This window comes from Meles meles, chromosome 19 (assembly GCF_922984935.1).
Source record: "Meles meles chromosome 19, mMelMel3.1 paternal haplotype, whole genome shotgun sequence".
NCBI classification, from domain to species: Eukaryota; Metazoa; Chordata; class Mammalia; order Carnivora; family Mustelidae; genus Meles; species Meles meles.
The window spans coordinates 29,593,017-29,608,887 of record NC_060084.1 but is presented as its reverse complement, the minus strand read 5'-3'; the positions used below and the strand labels follow the sequence as shown (position 1 = coordinate 29,608,887).

At 36.4% G+C, this 15,871-nt stretch overlaps 1 protein-coding gene across 3 annotated transcripts in view; it reads left to right on the top strand.

Annotated features, from left to right (window-relative positions):
- Positions 1–15,871, top strand: part of FTO (FTO alpha-ketoglutarate dependent dioxygenase) — a 308,362-nt gene that overhangs the window by 89,321 nt on the left and 203,170 nt on the right. For all 3 annotated transcript variants that reach the window (XM_045989037.1, XM_045989036.1, XM_045989038.1), the window contains exon 2: positions 14,111–14,188. In XM_045989037.1, the coding sequence (XP_045844993.1) occupies positions 14,111–14,188 (78 nt within the window). The remainder of the gene's footprint in view (positions 1–14,110; positions 14,189–15,871) is intronic.

Genomic DNA, 15,871 nt, shown 5'->3' with positions numbered 1-15,871 from the left:
AGTGATGTCGAGCACCTTTTTATGTTCCTCTTGGCCATTTGCATGTCTTCCTTGGAAAAATACCTATTCAGGTTCTTTGCCCTTTTTAAAATCAGATTTAAAAAAAAAATTTTGCTGTTGAGTTATATGAATACTTTATATATTTTGGATAATAACTCCTTTACAGAGGTGGTTTGCAAATATTTTCTCCCATTCCATAAGTTGACTTTTTATTTTGTTCATTGTTTCTTTTGCTGTGCAGAAGCTTTTTGGTTTGATGTAGTCCCACTCATGTATTTTTGCTTTTGTTGTTTGTGCTTTTCTTATCATACCCCCCCAAATAATTCTGAAGACCAATGTTAAGGAGCTTTTCCCTAAATTTTCTTCTAGGAGTTTTATGAGTTCAGGTCTTATGTTTAAGTCTTTAATCCATGTTGAATTAATTTTTGTGACTTGTGTAAAGTAGGGGTCCAATTCCATTCTCTGCATGTGATTATCCAGTTTTCCCAGCACCGTTAATTGAATTCTTTCCCCTTTGAGTATTTTTGGCTATTTTGTCAAATATTAATTGACCACATATAGAGAGTTTATTTTTTCGCTGTCGATTCTTTTTTTTTTTATTTAAAGATTTCTTACTTATTAATTTGACAGACAGAGATCACAAGTAGGCAGAGAGGCAGGCAGAGAGAGAGCGAGGAAGAAGCAGACTCCCTGCTGAGCAGAGGATCCTAGGATCATGACCTGAGCTGAAAGCAGAGGCTTTAACCCACTGAGCCACCCAGGTGCCCTATGGGCTGTTGATTCTGTTCCAGTGCTCTCCGTGTCTGTTTTTATGCCATTTACATAGTGTTTTTATTACTATAGCTGTGTAGTTTAGTTTGAAATCAGAAAATGCGAAGCCCCCAATTCTGTTCTTTCTCAGGATTGCTTTGGCTGTTTTGGGATCTTTTGCGATTCCTATAAGTTTAGGATATTTTTTAATTATTGTGAAAAAAGCCATTGGAATTTTGGTAGAGATTGCATAGAAAGTATAAATGGCTTTGGTGGATAGTTATGCACAGTTTAGCAGTACTAATTCAATCCACGAACATGGGATACCTTCCCATTCATTTCTGTCTTCATTTTATTTTAGCAAAGTATTATAAGGTATACAAATCTTCCATCTCTTTGATTAAAGCATTTGTTTATGAGATTATTACAAATAGAGCTGTTTATTTTATTTTATTTTATTTTTTTATACAGATATTTTGTTGTTAGTGTAGGGAAATACAACAGATTTCTGTGTGTTGTTTTTATGTCCTGCAACTTTGCAGAGTTTGTTTTTTCTAACGGTTTTTTGGTGGAATCTTTAAGAATCATTCTGTAGATAATAAGGTCATATACCATCTACAGCCAGAGACAACTTTGCTTCTTCCTTTTTTTTGTTTTTTAAGATTTTTTTTTTTTTTTTTTTTTTTTACTTCATCTGACAGAGATCACAAGCAAGCAGAGAGGTAAGGAGTGAGAGAGGAAGGGGAGCAGGCTCCCTGCTGAGCAGAAAGCCTGATGCGGGGATCGATCCCAGCATCCTGGGATCATGACCTGAGCTGAAGGCAGAGGCCTCAACCTACTGAGCCACCCAGGCACCCCCCCCACTTTTTTTTTTTTAAAGATTTATTTACTTATGAAAGAGAGAGGAGAGCGGGGGGCAAGGGCAGAGGGAAAGGGAGAGAAAGTCTCAAGCATACTCTGCACTGAGCACAGAGCCTGATGTAGGGCTTGATCTCATGAGCCTGAGATCACAACCTGAACTAAAACCAAGAGTCACATGGTTAACTGACTGTATCAGCCAGGCACCCTGCTTCTTCCTTTCTGATTTGGATATCTTTTATTTGTTTTTCTTGCCTAATTGTTCTGGCTAGGACTTGTTGTAATACACTGAATAGGAGTTGTGAGAATAGATACCTTTGTCTTGATTTTTAGAAGGAAAGCTTGGAACCTTTCTTCATTGAGTATGATGTTGGCCGTGGGCTTGTCCTATATCCTTTATTAAGTTGAGGTACATTTTTTTTCTATAACACATTTTTTAAAAGAGTTTTTTTTTAATCATGCCAGAGTTATTGTATTTTTTCAAATGCTTTTTTAAAACATTTATTGAGATGATCATATGATTTTTATGTTATATTTTATCAATGTGGCCTATTACACTTACTCATTAATGTATACTGAACATCCTTGCATACCGCGTATAAATACCACTTGATTATGGTGTATGATCCCTTTAATATGCTGTTGAATTTGGTTTCCTAATTTTTTTTGAGAATTTTTTAAAATCTGTATTCATCAGGAATATTGGCCTGTAGTTTTGTTGTTGTTGTTTTGTTTTTTCTTGTAGTACCTATACTGGGCTCTGGTCTCTGGGCAATGCTAGCCTTGTAAAATGAGTTTGGGAGTATTCCTTCCTCTTTAATGTTTTGGAAAATTTTGAACAGGATTTGCAGTAATTTTTCTTTAAATCTTTGATAGATTAACCAGTGAAACCGTCTGGTTTTGGACTTTTCTTTGTTGGGAGGTTTTTGATTACTCATTGAATCTTTTTATTTGTTACTGGTGTGTTTAGATTTTCTATTTCTTCATTATTTAGTCTTAGTAGGTGATTGTTTCTAGGGATTTACAAATTTTTTCTAGATTATTCCATTTATTAGTATCTAATTGTTCATAGTGGTCTCTTCTAATCCTTTCTGTTTCTGTGGCATCAGTTATAATGTCCCCTCTTTTCTTTCTTTCTTTTTTTTTAAATTTAGTTGAGTCTTCTTTTTTTTTCCCCCTGGTTCGTGAGTTAAAGGTTTGTCAGTTTTGCTTATTTTTAAAAAGAAAAATTGGTCTAAAGTATAGTTCAAGTTTAATGTTTCCATATTGATTTTCTTTCAGGATGATTTATCCACTGTTGAGATAGGGTAGTGAATTCCCCTACTAATATACTGTTGTCTGTTTTTCTTTTCAGATATGTTAGTATTTGTTTAATGTATTTAGGTGCTCCAGTGTTGGGTGCTTATATGCTTATTGTTATATTCCCTTGATGAGTTGACCCCTCTATCATTATATAATGACTTTTTTGTCTCTTGTTAAAGTTGACTTAAATTCTATTTCATATATGTAGAGCTACCCCTTTCCTTTTCTGGTTTCCACCTTGCATGGACTATCTTCATTCCTTTACTCTGAGCCTAAGTGTGTCTTTAGATTTTAAGTGAGTCTTTTGTAGACATTGTGTAGTTGGGTCTTTACAAAAAACAAAAACAAAAACAAAAACCTACTTAGCCACTCTATATCTTTTGGTTGGAGAATTTAATCCCTTAACATTTGGAGTAATTATGAATAGGAAACGACTTAATAATGCCATCTTATCAATTGTGTTTTGGCTATCTTGCAGTTCCCTTATTCCTTTCTTCCTCTCTTGGTATCTTCCTTTGTGCATTGATGATTTTTTATAGTGGTATGTTTTGATTTCCTTCTCTTTATGTTTGTGTATCTACTATAAGGTTTGGATTTTTGGTTTCCATAAAAGATTTTTTTAATGTAAGAGACTGTTTTATGCTAATAACAACTTAACTCCACCTGCATACAGAAACTCCACCGTTTTTATTTATTTTTTTAAGGTTTTTGTTTTTAAGTAATCTGTACACCCTTTGTGGGGCTCAAACTCAAAACCCTGAGATCAAGAGTTGCATGCTCCACCAACTGAGCCAGCCAGGTGCTCCAAAATTCTCCCCTTTTATTCTTAAGTTTTTGATGTCACAACTCATCTCTCTTTATGTTGTGTATCGTTAACAAATTATTGTAGCTAGAGTTGTTTTAATTCTTTTGTCCTTTAACCTTTTTACTAGAGATAAGTAATTAGCACATCACAATATTACATTATAACTCCAATTGAGTTCTGAATTTTACTATGTACGTTACCTCTGTATTGTATATTTTCATCCTTTGAAATAAATAGCATTCTTTCATTTCAGCTTGAAGAATTCTCTACTTAGCATTTCTGCAAGGCATATCTAGTATGGCTGAACTCACTCAGAGCTTGTCTAGGAAGGTCTTTATTTTTCCTTCATTTTTTTGGAGGACAACTTTGCTAGGTAAACTATTTTTGGTAGTTTTGGTTGGCATTTTTTTTTTTTTTAGCACCTTGAATATTTCGTCCCACGTTTTCTTGGTCTCTCAGGTTTCTGCTGAGAAATTCACTCAGAGCCTTGTATGAGTTCCCTTATAGGTGACAGACTTCTCTTGCTGCTTTTAAGATTCTCTCTTTGTCTTTAATTTTTGACAGTTTTACTATAATGTGTCTTGAGTTAGACTTTTTGAGTTGAATCTGTTTGGGAGTTCTAAAATCATTGTGAATTTGGATGGCCATATTCTCCCCCAGGTTTGGGAAATTCCCAGACATGATTTTTTGGAATATGTTTTCTGTGTGCTTCTTTTTCTTCTATTTTTTTCCCCCCTCCTTAGACTCCAGTAGTTCATATTCTGCTTCTCTTTATGGTATCTCATAGTTCACACAGGCTTTCCTTCCTCTTTTATTTTTTTTTTTTCCTTGTTCTCCTTTGTCTGGGTAATTTCAGAGGTCCTGTTTTCTCCATCACAGATTCTTTCTTCTGCCTGATCCATTCTGTTGTCCATACTGTCTGTTGTGTTTTTTTATTTCATTCATTTTGTTCTTCGGCTTCATAATTTGTTTGGTTCTATATCATTTCTGTCTCTTTAACTTCTAATTTTGTTCATGCATTGTTTTCCTAATTTCATCGAATTATTTTTCTATGTATTCTCATAGCTTATTGAAGTTCCTTAAAATAGCTATTTTGGATTCTTTCTTGGATAAATCACAGCTCTCCATGTCTTTAGAGTTGGTTACCAGAAAATTATTGCAATTCCTTGATAGTGTCATATTTCCCTAATTTTTTCATATTCCTTTAAGTCTTTCATTGCTGGCTCCTTCAGTCTTCACTGACTGATGTCCAGAGAGAAATATCTTCTGTCAGCCCTGCTAGGGATTCTGAGGCTTTCTTAAACCTGTGAATATCCCTGTTCCACACTTCTTGCTCCCTCTTGTGGCAGAATTCTTAAGCTTGTATGTCTTCTCTCAGTTTTGCAAAGCACCAGATAGAGTACTGACAGCTTGCCTTTTGCTTTTCCAAGGGCACTGTTAAATGCTCAGGTTTATGATCTCTCTTTGATCTCCTCAGATTCAGAATGGCTGTCTGTGCATGCCCACTAGCTGTCTGAAAAGCATGCTCTCGTCATCTGCCTGCTTGCTGCAGGATGGGGGTTTGTGGGTGAAAACTGTGGAGCACTGGGTACTTCATGGGCCAGTTGTAGGGATCAGATCATTGGGTGGGTTGATGTCAGCATTGGTTGGCTGACATCAGGCCAAGTTGGTTGGCTTTCTAATGGAAAGGTTAATAGGATATTTGTCCTTTTAACATGTATGTTTTAAGCCTTGCCTGTTGTTCTCCCACCAGTCACTACCCACCCCCGAATTGTGAAGCTTATTACTTGGTACTCTCGGTGGGATGAGAGAGAAATGGTCCTCTTTGGCAGCATGCCATACAGATTGGGAAGCTGGGTGCTTACTCACAAAATTTGACTTTTAAGCGTGGGAGAAACATGGGTTAAGAAGAGTACTGGGTACTCTGCACACTAACCTATGCCCCCTAGTAGGAGAAGAAACATGGATAAAGTCAAGTCATTCCTCTTATCCTCCCAACATATCTAGTCATGGATTTTTCTTGCTTATATGGTGTACTGGAACTTCTCCATTAGATTCTGACACTTCCACATGGGCCCTCTTATCTGTGGATAATTGTCTAAGTCAGTGTTCTCCTTGGCTTAGAGGGGCTGGAGTCTATTCATGGGCCAGTTTTGGGTCTATAGTGGACCCAGGTCTGTACACCTGTTACTTGCTATTCAGGTGGGTGAGCCACCTCCATAGTCCCATAGTGTATGGTGCTGGATCCTACAGCTTATGTCTATGGATGCCAATTTATTTTTGTTGAGGGGGGGCATACAGTTCAGTGATGTCTTACTCAGCTATGTTCCTGAAGTCATTCTCCCCCAGAGAACATATTTTTTTATGATCTGAACTTTTAGAAATATATTGATACTAGATATGGTCTGTCTTGCCAAACGTTCTGTGTATTTGAGACAAATGTGTATTTTGCCGTTGTTTGGTTAAATATTGTGTAATTGTCAGTTTATTTTGGTTCATAATATTGTTCATTTTCTATATTCTTACTGAGTGTTCTGTCTGCTTGTTCCACCAATTATTGAGAGAGGGGTATTTAAATCTTTGCTTGTAATTGTGGAATCATCTATTTCTGTTTGCTGTTCTGTCAGTTTTCATGGCATGTATTTTGTAGATCTGTTGTTAGTTGCATTGATAATTTAAGATGAATTAGCTTCTTTATCATTATGAAATGACAGTCTTTACTTATAATATTCTTTGCTCTGAAATTCCTTTTATCTGATATCGATATAACTACTTCAACTTTGTTTTGTTGAGTACCACTGGTGTAAATATTTTTTCCATTCTTTTACTTTCTTTACTTTCTTAAATCATTTTTTGGGGGGGGTCACAAAATATGTGTAACATTAAATTTTACTATTTTAACCATTTCCAGTGTGTAGTTTTGTAGCATTAACTATAGCCATATTATTGTATCCATCCTTTTCCTTTTAACCTATTTATTTCTTTATACTTGAAGTTGATTTGTTATAGGCAGCAGAGAGTTGGATATTGATTTTTTAAAAATGTAATCTGGCTGTCTCTTCCTTTCAGCTGAGTTGTTTAGACTATTTATATGTAATGTGATTGTTTATATGGTTGGGTTTAATTCTAGCATTTTACGATCTACCCTTTGTTCTCCTTTTTTCTCTGTTTCTCCCTTTTGGGATTGATTTTTCGTAATTCTATTTTATCTCTCTTGTTGGCTTATTACCTGTAACTCTTATTACCTGTAACTTATTTTAGGGTTTCTAGCATTCATCTTTATCTTAATAGAATATTTCTTTAAGTAGTACTGTTTTAGTTTAAATGTAGTTTAAGAATCTTATTACAATATACTTCCATTTCTCTTTGACCATCGTGGTATTGTTACATGTTTCACTCCTACATATATTAAAAACTCTTCTATGTACTATTATTTTTTCCTTAGTTATCTTTCATACAGATTTAAATAGTGAGGATAAAGTCTTTTATATTTCCAGTGTATTTACTATTTTTGATTTTCTTCATTCCTTTGTGTAAACTCAGATTTCTATCTAGTGTCATTTTTTTCTTCTTGGAGTTCTTTCTTTATCATCTCTTACAGTGAAGCTTTGCTGATATTAATTTATTTTTATTTTTCTGTATCTGCAAACGTGTTTATTTTGCCTTTGTTTTTGAAAGACATTTTGGCTTGCTATAGAAACCTAGTTGACAAGTATTTTTCTCTGTTATTTGAAAATATTTTTTCACTGTCTTCCGGCTAACATTGTTCCAACGAGATATTCCATGTAATGATTTGTTTCTTTGTACAGACTTTCCTTTTCTGTTTTTAAGATCTTCTCTTTTCACTGATTTTAAATAATCTGATTATATTGTGGTATAGTGTTGTTTCCTTACTTTTTTTGTGCCTAGGGTTCTGTGAGTATTTATCTTGAATCTGTGGATTTATAGTTTTCATAAAACTGGGAAAATTTTTGGCCAGTTCTTTTTCTTTTTCCCATTCTCTCTCTTATTCTTTGGTGACTCTAATTACATGTATTTTACTGCTTAAAGTCCTCTCACAGCTCACTAGTACTCCGTTAATTTTTTTTAACCTGTACTGTGTTTTGGATAATTTCCACTGATGTGGTTTTCATATTCGCTGTCTTTTTCTTCTATGACATCTAATCTGCTTTGAATCCTATCTTGTTTGTATTTCATCTCAGACATGTCTAGAAGCATGATTTAATTTTCTTTATTTCTTCTGTTTCTCTACTTATGATGTTCAATCTTTTTGAGCTTATGAACCAGAGTTATATCACTTTTTATTTTATTGATTACATTATTATTTTTTAAAGATTTTATTTATTTGTTTATTTGAGTTGGGGGTAGGGGCAGAAGAAGAGGGAAAGAATCTTCAAGCAGACTCTGCACTGAGTGTGGAGTCTGACTGGAGCTAGATATAATGAACTGAGCCGAAATCAAGAATTGGATACTTAACTGACTGAATCACCTAGGCACTCCCAGTTTTTAAAATGTACTTCAAATTTTGTCATTTGTACCATTTTGGAACGAGTTTTGGTTGATTGATTTTTCTTTCCATTACTTTGCCTTATAGTCTTAACTTGCTTTCCATGGTTGTAGTTTTTGATTAGAAATAGTTTGATCCTTTTAGTCTTTTTTTTTTTTTAAAGATTTTATTAATTTATTTGAGAGAGAGAGAGCATCAGCAGGGGGAGGGGCAGGCTCAGCAGGGAGCGGGATATGGAGCTTGATCCCAGGACCCCGGGATCATTACCTGATCTGAAGACAGGTGGTTAACTGACTGAGCCATCCAGGAGTCCCAGATCTTTTTTAGTCTTGATTTAAGAATTTTTAGTAAAGAGCAGAGCCGCAGTCTAGGGTCACTTTTTTGATACTACTGAGGCAAAATCCTCCCGAGATTTTTTTCTGATATTTTGTGGATTATGAGATTATTTAGTTTGCTTGAATTTTTGGTCTGCAATAGAGTAGGCTCCCATTATTGGAAACAACAAGAAATGCTAAGTAAATTTCTTAAAAGAATTTCTTGAAAGCATTGTAGAGCTATCAAAGCAGCCAATACTTGGGTGTCCAAAATTAGTGCTATAAGCATTTGTTTTAAATTTTAAAGGTAGGATTGCTTTTAATTAAAATCATTTAAGATTTTTGTATTTATATATTTTTTTAAGTTAAAAATTGAGCAGTTGTTTAAAGATAAAATTTCTGTTGCCTCTGAGTTGGTGTGGTTGGAGTATTGTGGAAATGACCTCTACTTGGGAAATGAGAGTATGAGTTGTGATTTTCTCATGACCAGCCACATAATCTCTTGCCAGTCACCTTATATCTCTGGATGGGCTTTTGTTTCTTCACCTGTTCTAAAATTTTATGACAATTTTTATTTTTATTACCAGTGTAGCTAATGGAGGCATTTTATAAATATAAAATTTTATGGAGAGCTTTTACATATTTTTGCTGTAGTTCACCCAGGTAAATTAATATCTGAATTTCTCATGTAGCATGAATTTATGGCAGAAAGTATAATTTGTTGGGTTACACATAGATTCTTTTATAGACAATTCATAATACCAAATAAAACTCATTACACAGAGTAAGAGAGTAAATAAAAGTAAGTGGTTGCCAGAGTGTATTGAGGGTTTTTTATGTGCCAAGCCCTGTTCTTAGATCTCTGTATGTGTTCATTTATACCTCATGTGGAGATGGGAGACTAGTTCCAAATTGTATTATCTAGCTGGGTAGAACCAGTATTAGAACTGACTTTTGTCTTCTTAACTCCTGCTTTGTTTTGCAGGCCCCGCCGCCTATTTGAATGCTATTTCCCTAATATCTGCATAGGTTATCATTTGTGAAATGTACTAATGTACAGAACTGATCTTATTTCATCTTCATAGCACTCTTTGAAACAGTGTTTTACAGATGAGTAAACTGTGTAACACATGTGGGAAGTGATGAGTCTGGACTGAAATTCTTCTCTTTTCCTCCAAATTCTGTTTATTTGCACCATGTCATTATTTTCAGCAAGCATAGGAAAGCGAATTCTGAATTTCTTGAAGTGGTCGAAGTACTTTATTTTTTTCCCCTTTCATTTAAAGCAAATGTGGCATACATGTACATAAGATATTTATTTATATTTATTTTGGCTTAGCTCTTTGTTTTTACTCATCTTTGTGGCATTAGTTTGGATGTGTCTTCCTCAGGGGTTTTTTGCTTACACTCAATGCCCTGCTTCAGGACTAGGTCCGTTTTCCCACTTATTATTTGAAACCCTCAGAAGATCAGGTGATTGTTTTTACACTAAACATTCATAAGCCTTTATTTGTGACTATATTTTGAAAAGAATCAGAGAACAAAATTAAATTTTTGTCGAACCCAACAAAATATGATTCCCAGGCTAAAAATCAAGTGGAAAATGAACAAAGGATAAAGAACAAGAGGAGTCAGCAGCATAATCTGAAGAGACTGAAGAAAATATATTTTATTTGTAGGTGAGATTCCCTCTCCTATGAAGAGTCATAATCCAGCTAATCTTCTTAATATAATAACTGGATGATTCTCAAGCCACGTCTCTCTTTGACAAGATGGGCAAGCTCAGATAGAGCTTAACTTCTCACAGCAAGTCAGAGGCTTAGGGTTCAAGTTCAGTCTCCAACTTGAATCCTTTATGGTTTTGAGTGGCAGTGTGTTTTCTTAACGTCATGTGCGTGTGTATTCTTTCCTTGCTAGAGCTCTGGGAAGGGGCGTAGTCCTTATGTGTTCCTCCTACCAGGTGGGAAGGCTTGGGTTTCGCACTCTGGCTTCTGTGTGGCATTTGTGGGCTGCCTGATGCATTTGACACCAGTGCGACAGCAAAGAAGTGTGTGAGTTGAGCAGTGTGCGGTAAGGTCCAGCTGTGTGGATTTACCTGTACGTCAGGCCAAGGAGCAGTCAAACATGACAGTCAAACATGAGCACCTTCTACCTCCACTCCAGAGTGCATTTTAATGTTCTGTGTTTACCGACTAGTTGGCATTTGACACAAAAGAAGTTGTCAGAGCTGGGTTGTTTTTTTTTTCCCCTCTTCACTCTTTAGTGCGCTGGTCTATGAGAGTTTCCCCCGATATCATATCATATCACATATCACATATCACAAAGATACCCATTTTCCAAAACAAAGTAAAGAATCATGGTGTCCGCATTTTTATACTGAATTTTGCATTAAGAATTAGTAGGTAATATGGTTGAGTTAATAATAGGTAATGTGTTGAATAGGCAATCTGTTGACCTTGTTTAAAAATGAAAACAGTACACTAGGAATGTTTTGAATAGCCTTGTTTCACCCATGCCCCTTTCCAGTCATTTCCCACCTCTACCCCATAGGTAACCATGGTGGTCATATATCTTTTATGTTTCTGTATGCACATGGAAGCAAATAGCCTGTCTCTTGTCTTCTACTTCCTGAGATATTCTGGAGAGCTCTTCCTTTCGCTAAGGGAAGCTTTCTCATTCTTGTTAACCAATGCAGTGTATCTCATTGTTTGTACATTGGATGTACCATGGTTTATTTAGCCATTCTCTGTGGATGGACATTTGCATTGTCTCTAATCTTTTTGTCGAGTTGAGATTACATTTACATACCAAAATGCTCATTCTTTTAAAGTGTACAATTAAGTGTTTCTAGTATGTTTCCAAGCTTTATTCCTACAAATAGTGATCCAGTGGGTAAAACTTGCACATACATTCTTCTAAACAAGGTACAAGTATATCCAAAGGAAAAAAATCCTCAGAGGTGGGATTTCTGAGCCAATGGGTAAACGCATTTATATTTGGATAGGAATTGTCAGTTGCTGTCCGTTGGTATTGTACTAATTTGCAGTCTAGAGTATGAGAGGACTTTTTCTCCATAGTCGTGCTTGGAGTGACTTTGCCTTTTTATAAAGCAATTTTAATTCTTAAGAACTATGTGGAGTTCATGAACTACCAGTTTAATCTAATCTTAATTCCTGGTTGAGTTCACCAAGGTGGAGATGACCTAAAAGTTCTTTTTAAGTCCATAAATATTATTGTTTATAATTGATCTCATTAGTTAATTGGTAAAATTGTAGGCTGTGAATGTTGATCCACAGAATAGATTACAGATGTGTGGTCTTAAGTGAAGTGATTTCTGGATCCGTATTCTTGCCTGCCATGTAGATATAATGATGCTCACAGTATCAAAATTAAAATTTCCAGTGGAAAGAGACTATTTATATTCTCCTTGTTCTATAGTAGGGACATTCCTGTAGAATTTTATCCTTTTGATACAGCCTTCCAAGTTCTAATGTTTTATTGTCTGTCTGATACACTGGACTTCAAATGAGCTGGGAAGTAGGTTGTTTTTGTAATGATATAGCTTAAGTATTAATTATAAATAGAATTTCAGCCTCCAGTGATGCCTGTTGATCTATGGAACAGGTCTCTTACTCTTTATTCTCATTAAGGTAGAGTCTTTAATTCCTTAGAGGTGTTGACCTTTGTGCTCCTTTTTATACACAGATTAGCCTTATAGACTTGCCTGAAGAAATCTTCAGGTGGTATGTATGTATGTATTTATTCATTTATTTTAAGGTGGTATTTATAAGGCGGAGCCATTTCAATTTTTGAGTTTTCATGTACATTTGAATTATTCAAGGATTTTAATAATGGGTTAAATTCTGTGAGGGGGCATTTAAGTATTCTGCCTATAAAAAGGACTGGTAAAAGATTCATAGGAAAATACAGGCTTTCCTGAGGTTGCAGTGACAATTGCGATATAGTTTTGATTAAATTTGTGATGAAGTGTATAAATATGTAAGTATACGCATGAAAATATCATTAGTTCTTTCTATGCCCCAAATAATAGCTGATGTTGAAAACAGATAGGCCACTTAACCAATGATTTATGTAAACTAATGGTTTCTATTCGTATTCTAGGTTCTTCATAAAGGAAAACTGTTAGTAGTTTAACTTTTAAGCCAGTCTTACCATTGTAGATGAGAAAATACCTTGAGTCCAAGCAGAAAGCTTTCATTAAATAAATAGATCAGACTTTTGTATGAGTAAACTTGAGTGTTTTGCCTCTCTTAGATCAACGGATTGCTATAATTCTATTGCTTTTTTCTTTATTTACTAGGGATAATTTGCAAAAAGATACAGAAAGATTTAAGTTTGGCCCAAAAGGTGTTTTCTCTGGACTACTCTGTGATAGGTCTGTGAAAGAAGACTGCTTTATTTGGGTAGGAGAGGGTGATAGGTTCCCTCTGTCTGGTTGAGCAGGTTGCTGACTGCATATAAAGACAGTGTCCTTTGGAACAGGTGGGGGCTAAATTCCAGTTTGTGTTCCTCAAGCCATGCCCCATGGAACAGGGCTACAATGAACCACAGCAAGGCATACCATTTTGTGATTCTTAAAAAGGTGCTGATAACAGCCTGAATATGTGTCTTTTTATTTGTTTTATTTGAAAATCAGTTGTTTCCACCTTTTCTGTTTTTTTTCCCTTTGAGAAATTTTCAGTGGTATATAGATAATTCCTATATGAGTGTGTGTCTATACACACACACACACACACACACATACACACACACACACATTAGTTATTCTTTGAAAAAAAAAAAAAATCCCTCCGAAGGAGGATGTCACCTTATATATATTCGATTCTTTATGAAATACTTCATAATATGGGGTCTTCTCTTAGTCACTTTGTTTGAACAGCATGGTACTGTTTTGGAAGACTTGGAAATGGCCTCAGACAGTGCTAGCTGTGGATGCTTGAAAACGTTTCTTCATAAAATGGGAAAAGAAAAGAAGCGAAGATGCTTAACACGGATTTAGTACTTATTCTAGAAATGAAAGATCACGTTAAAAAAAGTAACATGTAAGTGGATACTGTATCAAATAAACATTTATAGGATGAATAAATCTTCCAAATATCCTGGCATTGTGTAAATGGATACTGTGGTTTGATTTGCTATCTCCAGGGTTCGTGTGATAGAAGGATTCAGAAACTGCTGTGTCTCGAGCAGACAATACAAACAGGAAGGTTTGCTCTGGAAAACTGTATAAGGTTTCTCAAAGGGTAATTCTAGTGATGAAAAAGAGCCTGGAGTCAAAGAAACATGTCAGGATTGGTGAATCAAATTTTTCTTGGCATATGAGAGTGAATAAAACCATTTTTTCTGAATTAATGCTTTATACAATGTATAATTTAAATGTATATAATTAATACATTCTATAATAGGCATTTGGCTAATTTCTATCTCTAAAAGTTTCTGCATTCAGGTTGGCTAAGTTTGTCTTGATACTGTCTTACTGGAAAAATTAGGGATTGTCTTATATTCTGATGACTTTATATTCAGTCACCTATATTCGTTATTATTTCTAAACAGAAACTGAGGCTCCTGGAAGAGCTCGAAGATACTTGGCTTCCTTATCTGACCCCCAAGGATGATGAATTCTATCAGCAGGTAAGATCTTTTCATATTTGTATCAATTTGTTCTGATCTATGAAGCAGCTGTGGTCTGGAGAGATTAAATGAGAATGAAATGGTCTGATTTGGTCTTACAGTTGACTCCTCATCACCCACGGAACATCCCAGTTCCTTCCGATCTGTTTTCTGCTGTAAACTCAGGGCTTTGGCACAGTAGACTGCTTGCTTTGTCCCCAAACATTCCATGCTTGCTTCTACTTCCTTGCCTCCGCTCCATTCTGTTTCTTTTGCATAGAATATCCTTTTGCCCCTTACCTTATTGCCAGATGGCTAAGACTTCACTTACACATTACCTTCTTTGTGAAAGTTTCCTTGACTTACTTTACCTAAAGTAGAATTGGCCACACTCTTCTGTGCTACTTGGACCTTGTAAATACCTCTATCATGCCTATCACGTTGTATTGCAGTTATGGGATTCCATGTCTCTTTCCCTGAAGTAGTGGTAAAAACCCCAACAAACTGTAGCAAAAGGGGAATTTATTGACTTCCTTTAACATAGATATCTAGGAGTACAGGGCTGAATCCAACTTCTCAAAGGATGTCATCTAATCCCTGCTTTTCTCTGTGTCATGGTTTGGCTCTCCTCTGTGTGACTCCATGCTGGCTAGGCTCTGACCTGCTAGTGTACCTAGGAGGAGTCTGACAGCCCAAGGGGTATGTGGTCTTAAGCACTGGTCTTAAGCACATGGGAACTTAGAAGAAGGCAGCCATTTCTTTTCTATGGTTCCATCTGATTTTCCTGGGAGTGATCTTTGGTTAGAATCCTGTGCCTATTCCTGAACCAGTCATTGCGTTCAGGAGTGTGAGATGCTCCCATTTGCCCAGCCTCGTTCCTGCACCCCCTCGTGGAGCTAAGTTCAGATAGGACCATGTCCACTCAAACTGCCTGGACTGTGAGTTGGATAGGGATGGTTCCCCACAGGGAAATTGGAGTCCTGTTCCCAAGGAGGGAGGGGAAGTCATGTTGGGTGGGCACTAATAGTCCACGTTCATCTGTTCTTTCCTACCAGAATGTAAGCTCTTGGGAATAAGAATTGGGCCCCTCATCTTTGTTTCTCCAGCACCTAGCATGCACTTGTATTTCATGATTCTCGGTGACTGTGGGAGGGAGACAGGAAAGAAGATGTTTATCCATCTAGCATTCAGGTCCCTGGACTTCCAGTTCACTCTCAGTTCTAGGATGTGTCTTTCACTGGATCAGTCCTTTTCTGGATTGCTCTAGTTTCTCCTTTTGGTCCCTCTTTCTTAATCCTTAGAGCTATAGCCCATTTTCCAACCAAGACATAAATCTGACCATGTCACCCCCCTGCTTCAAACCTGGCAGTGGCTGCTCCTTGCCTGGCTCTTGCCTTTCTAGTCTTATGTCCCAACTCTTTCATCTTGTTACCTGCACTGGTCTTTGGCAGGAGCTCAGACTAGCCAGGCAGTCTCCTGTTTTGGGCCTTCGTGCTATATCCTCTGCTGCCTTGCCTCCTCCCTCCCTTGGTGAACTCGTGTTACCCATGAGCAACGTGTCACCTCTTGTAGGATGTCCCTGACACCTCCGCAGCACGGAGTCTTGTCTCTGCTCCTTCTTGTGTGCACCCATAGCACTTTACATGCACCATTATTTTGTCTGTGATTTTATTTTTACGCTTGTCTCCCCCATGCTCTGTGCTT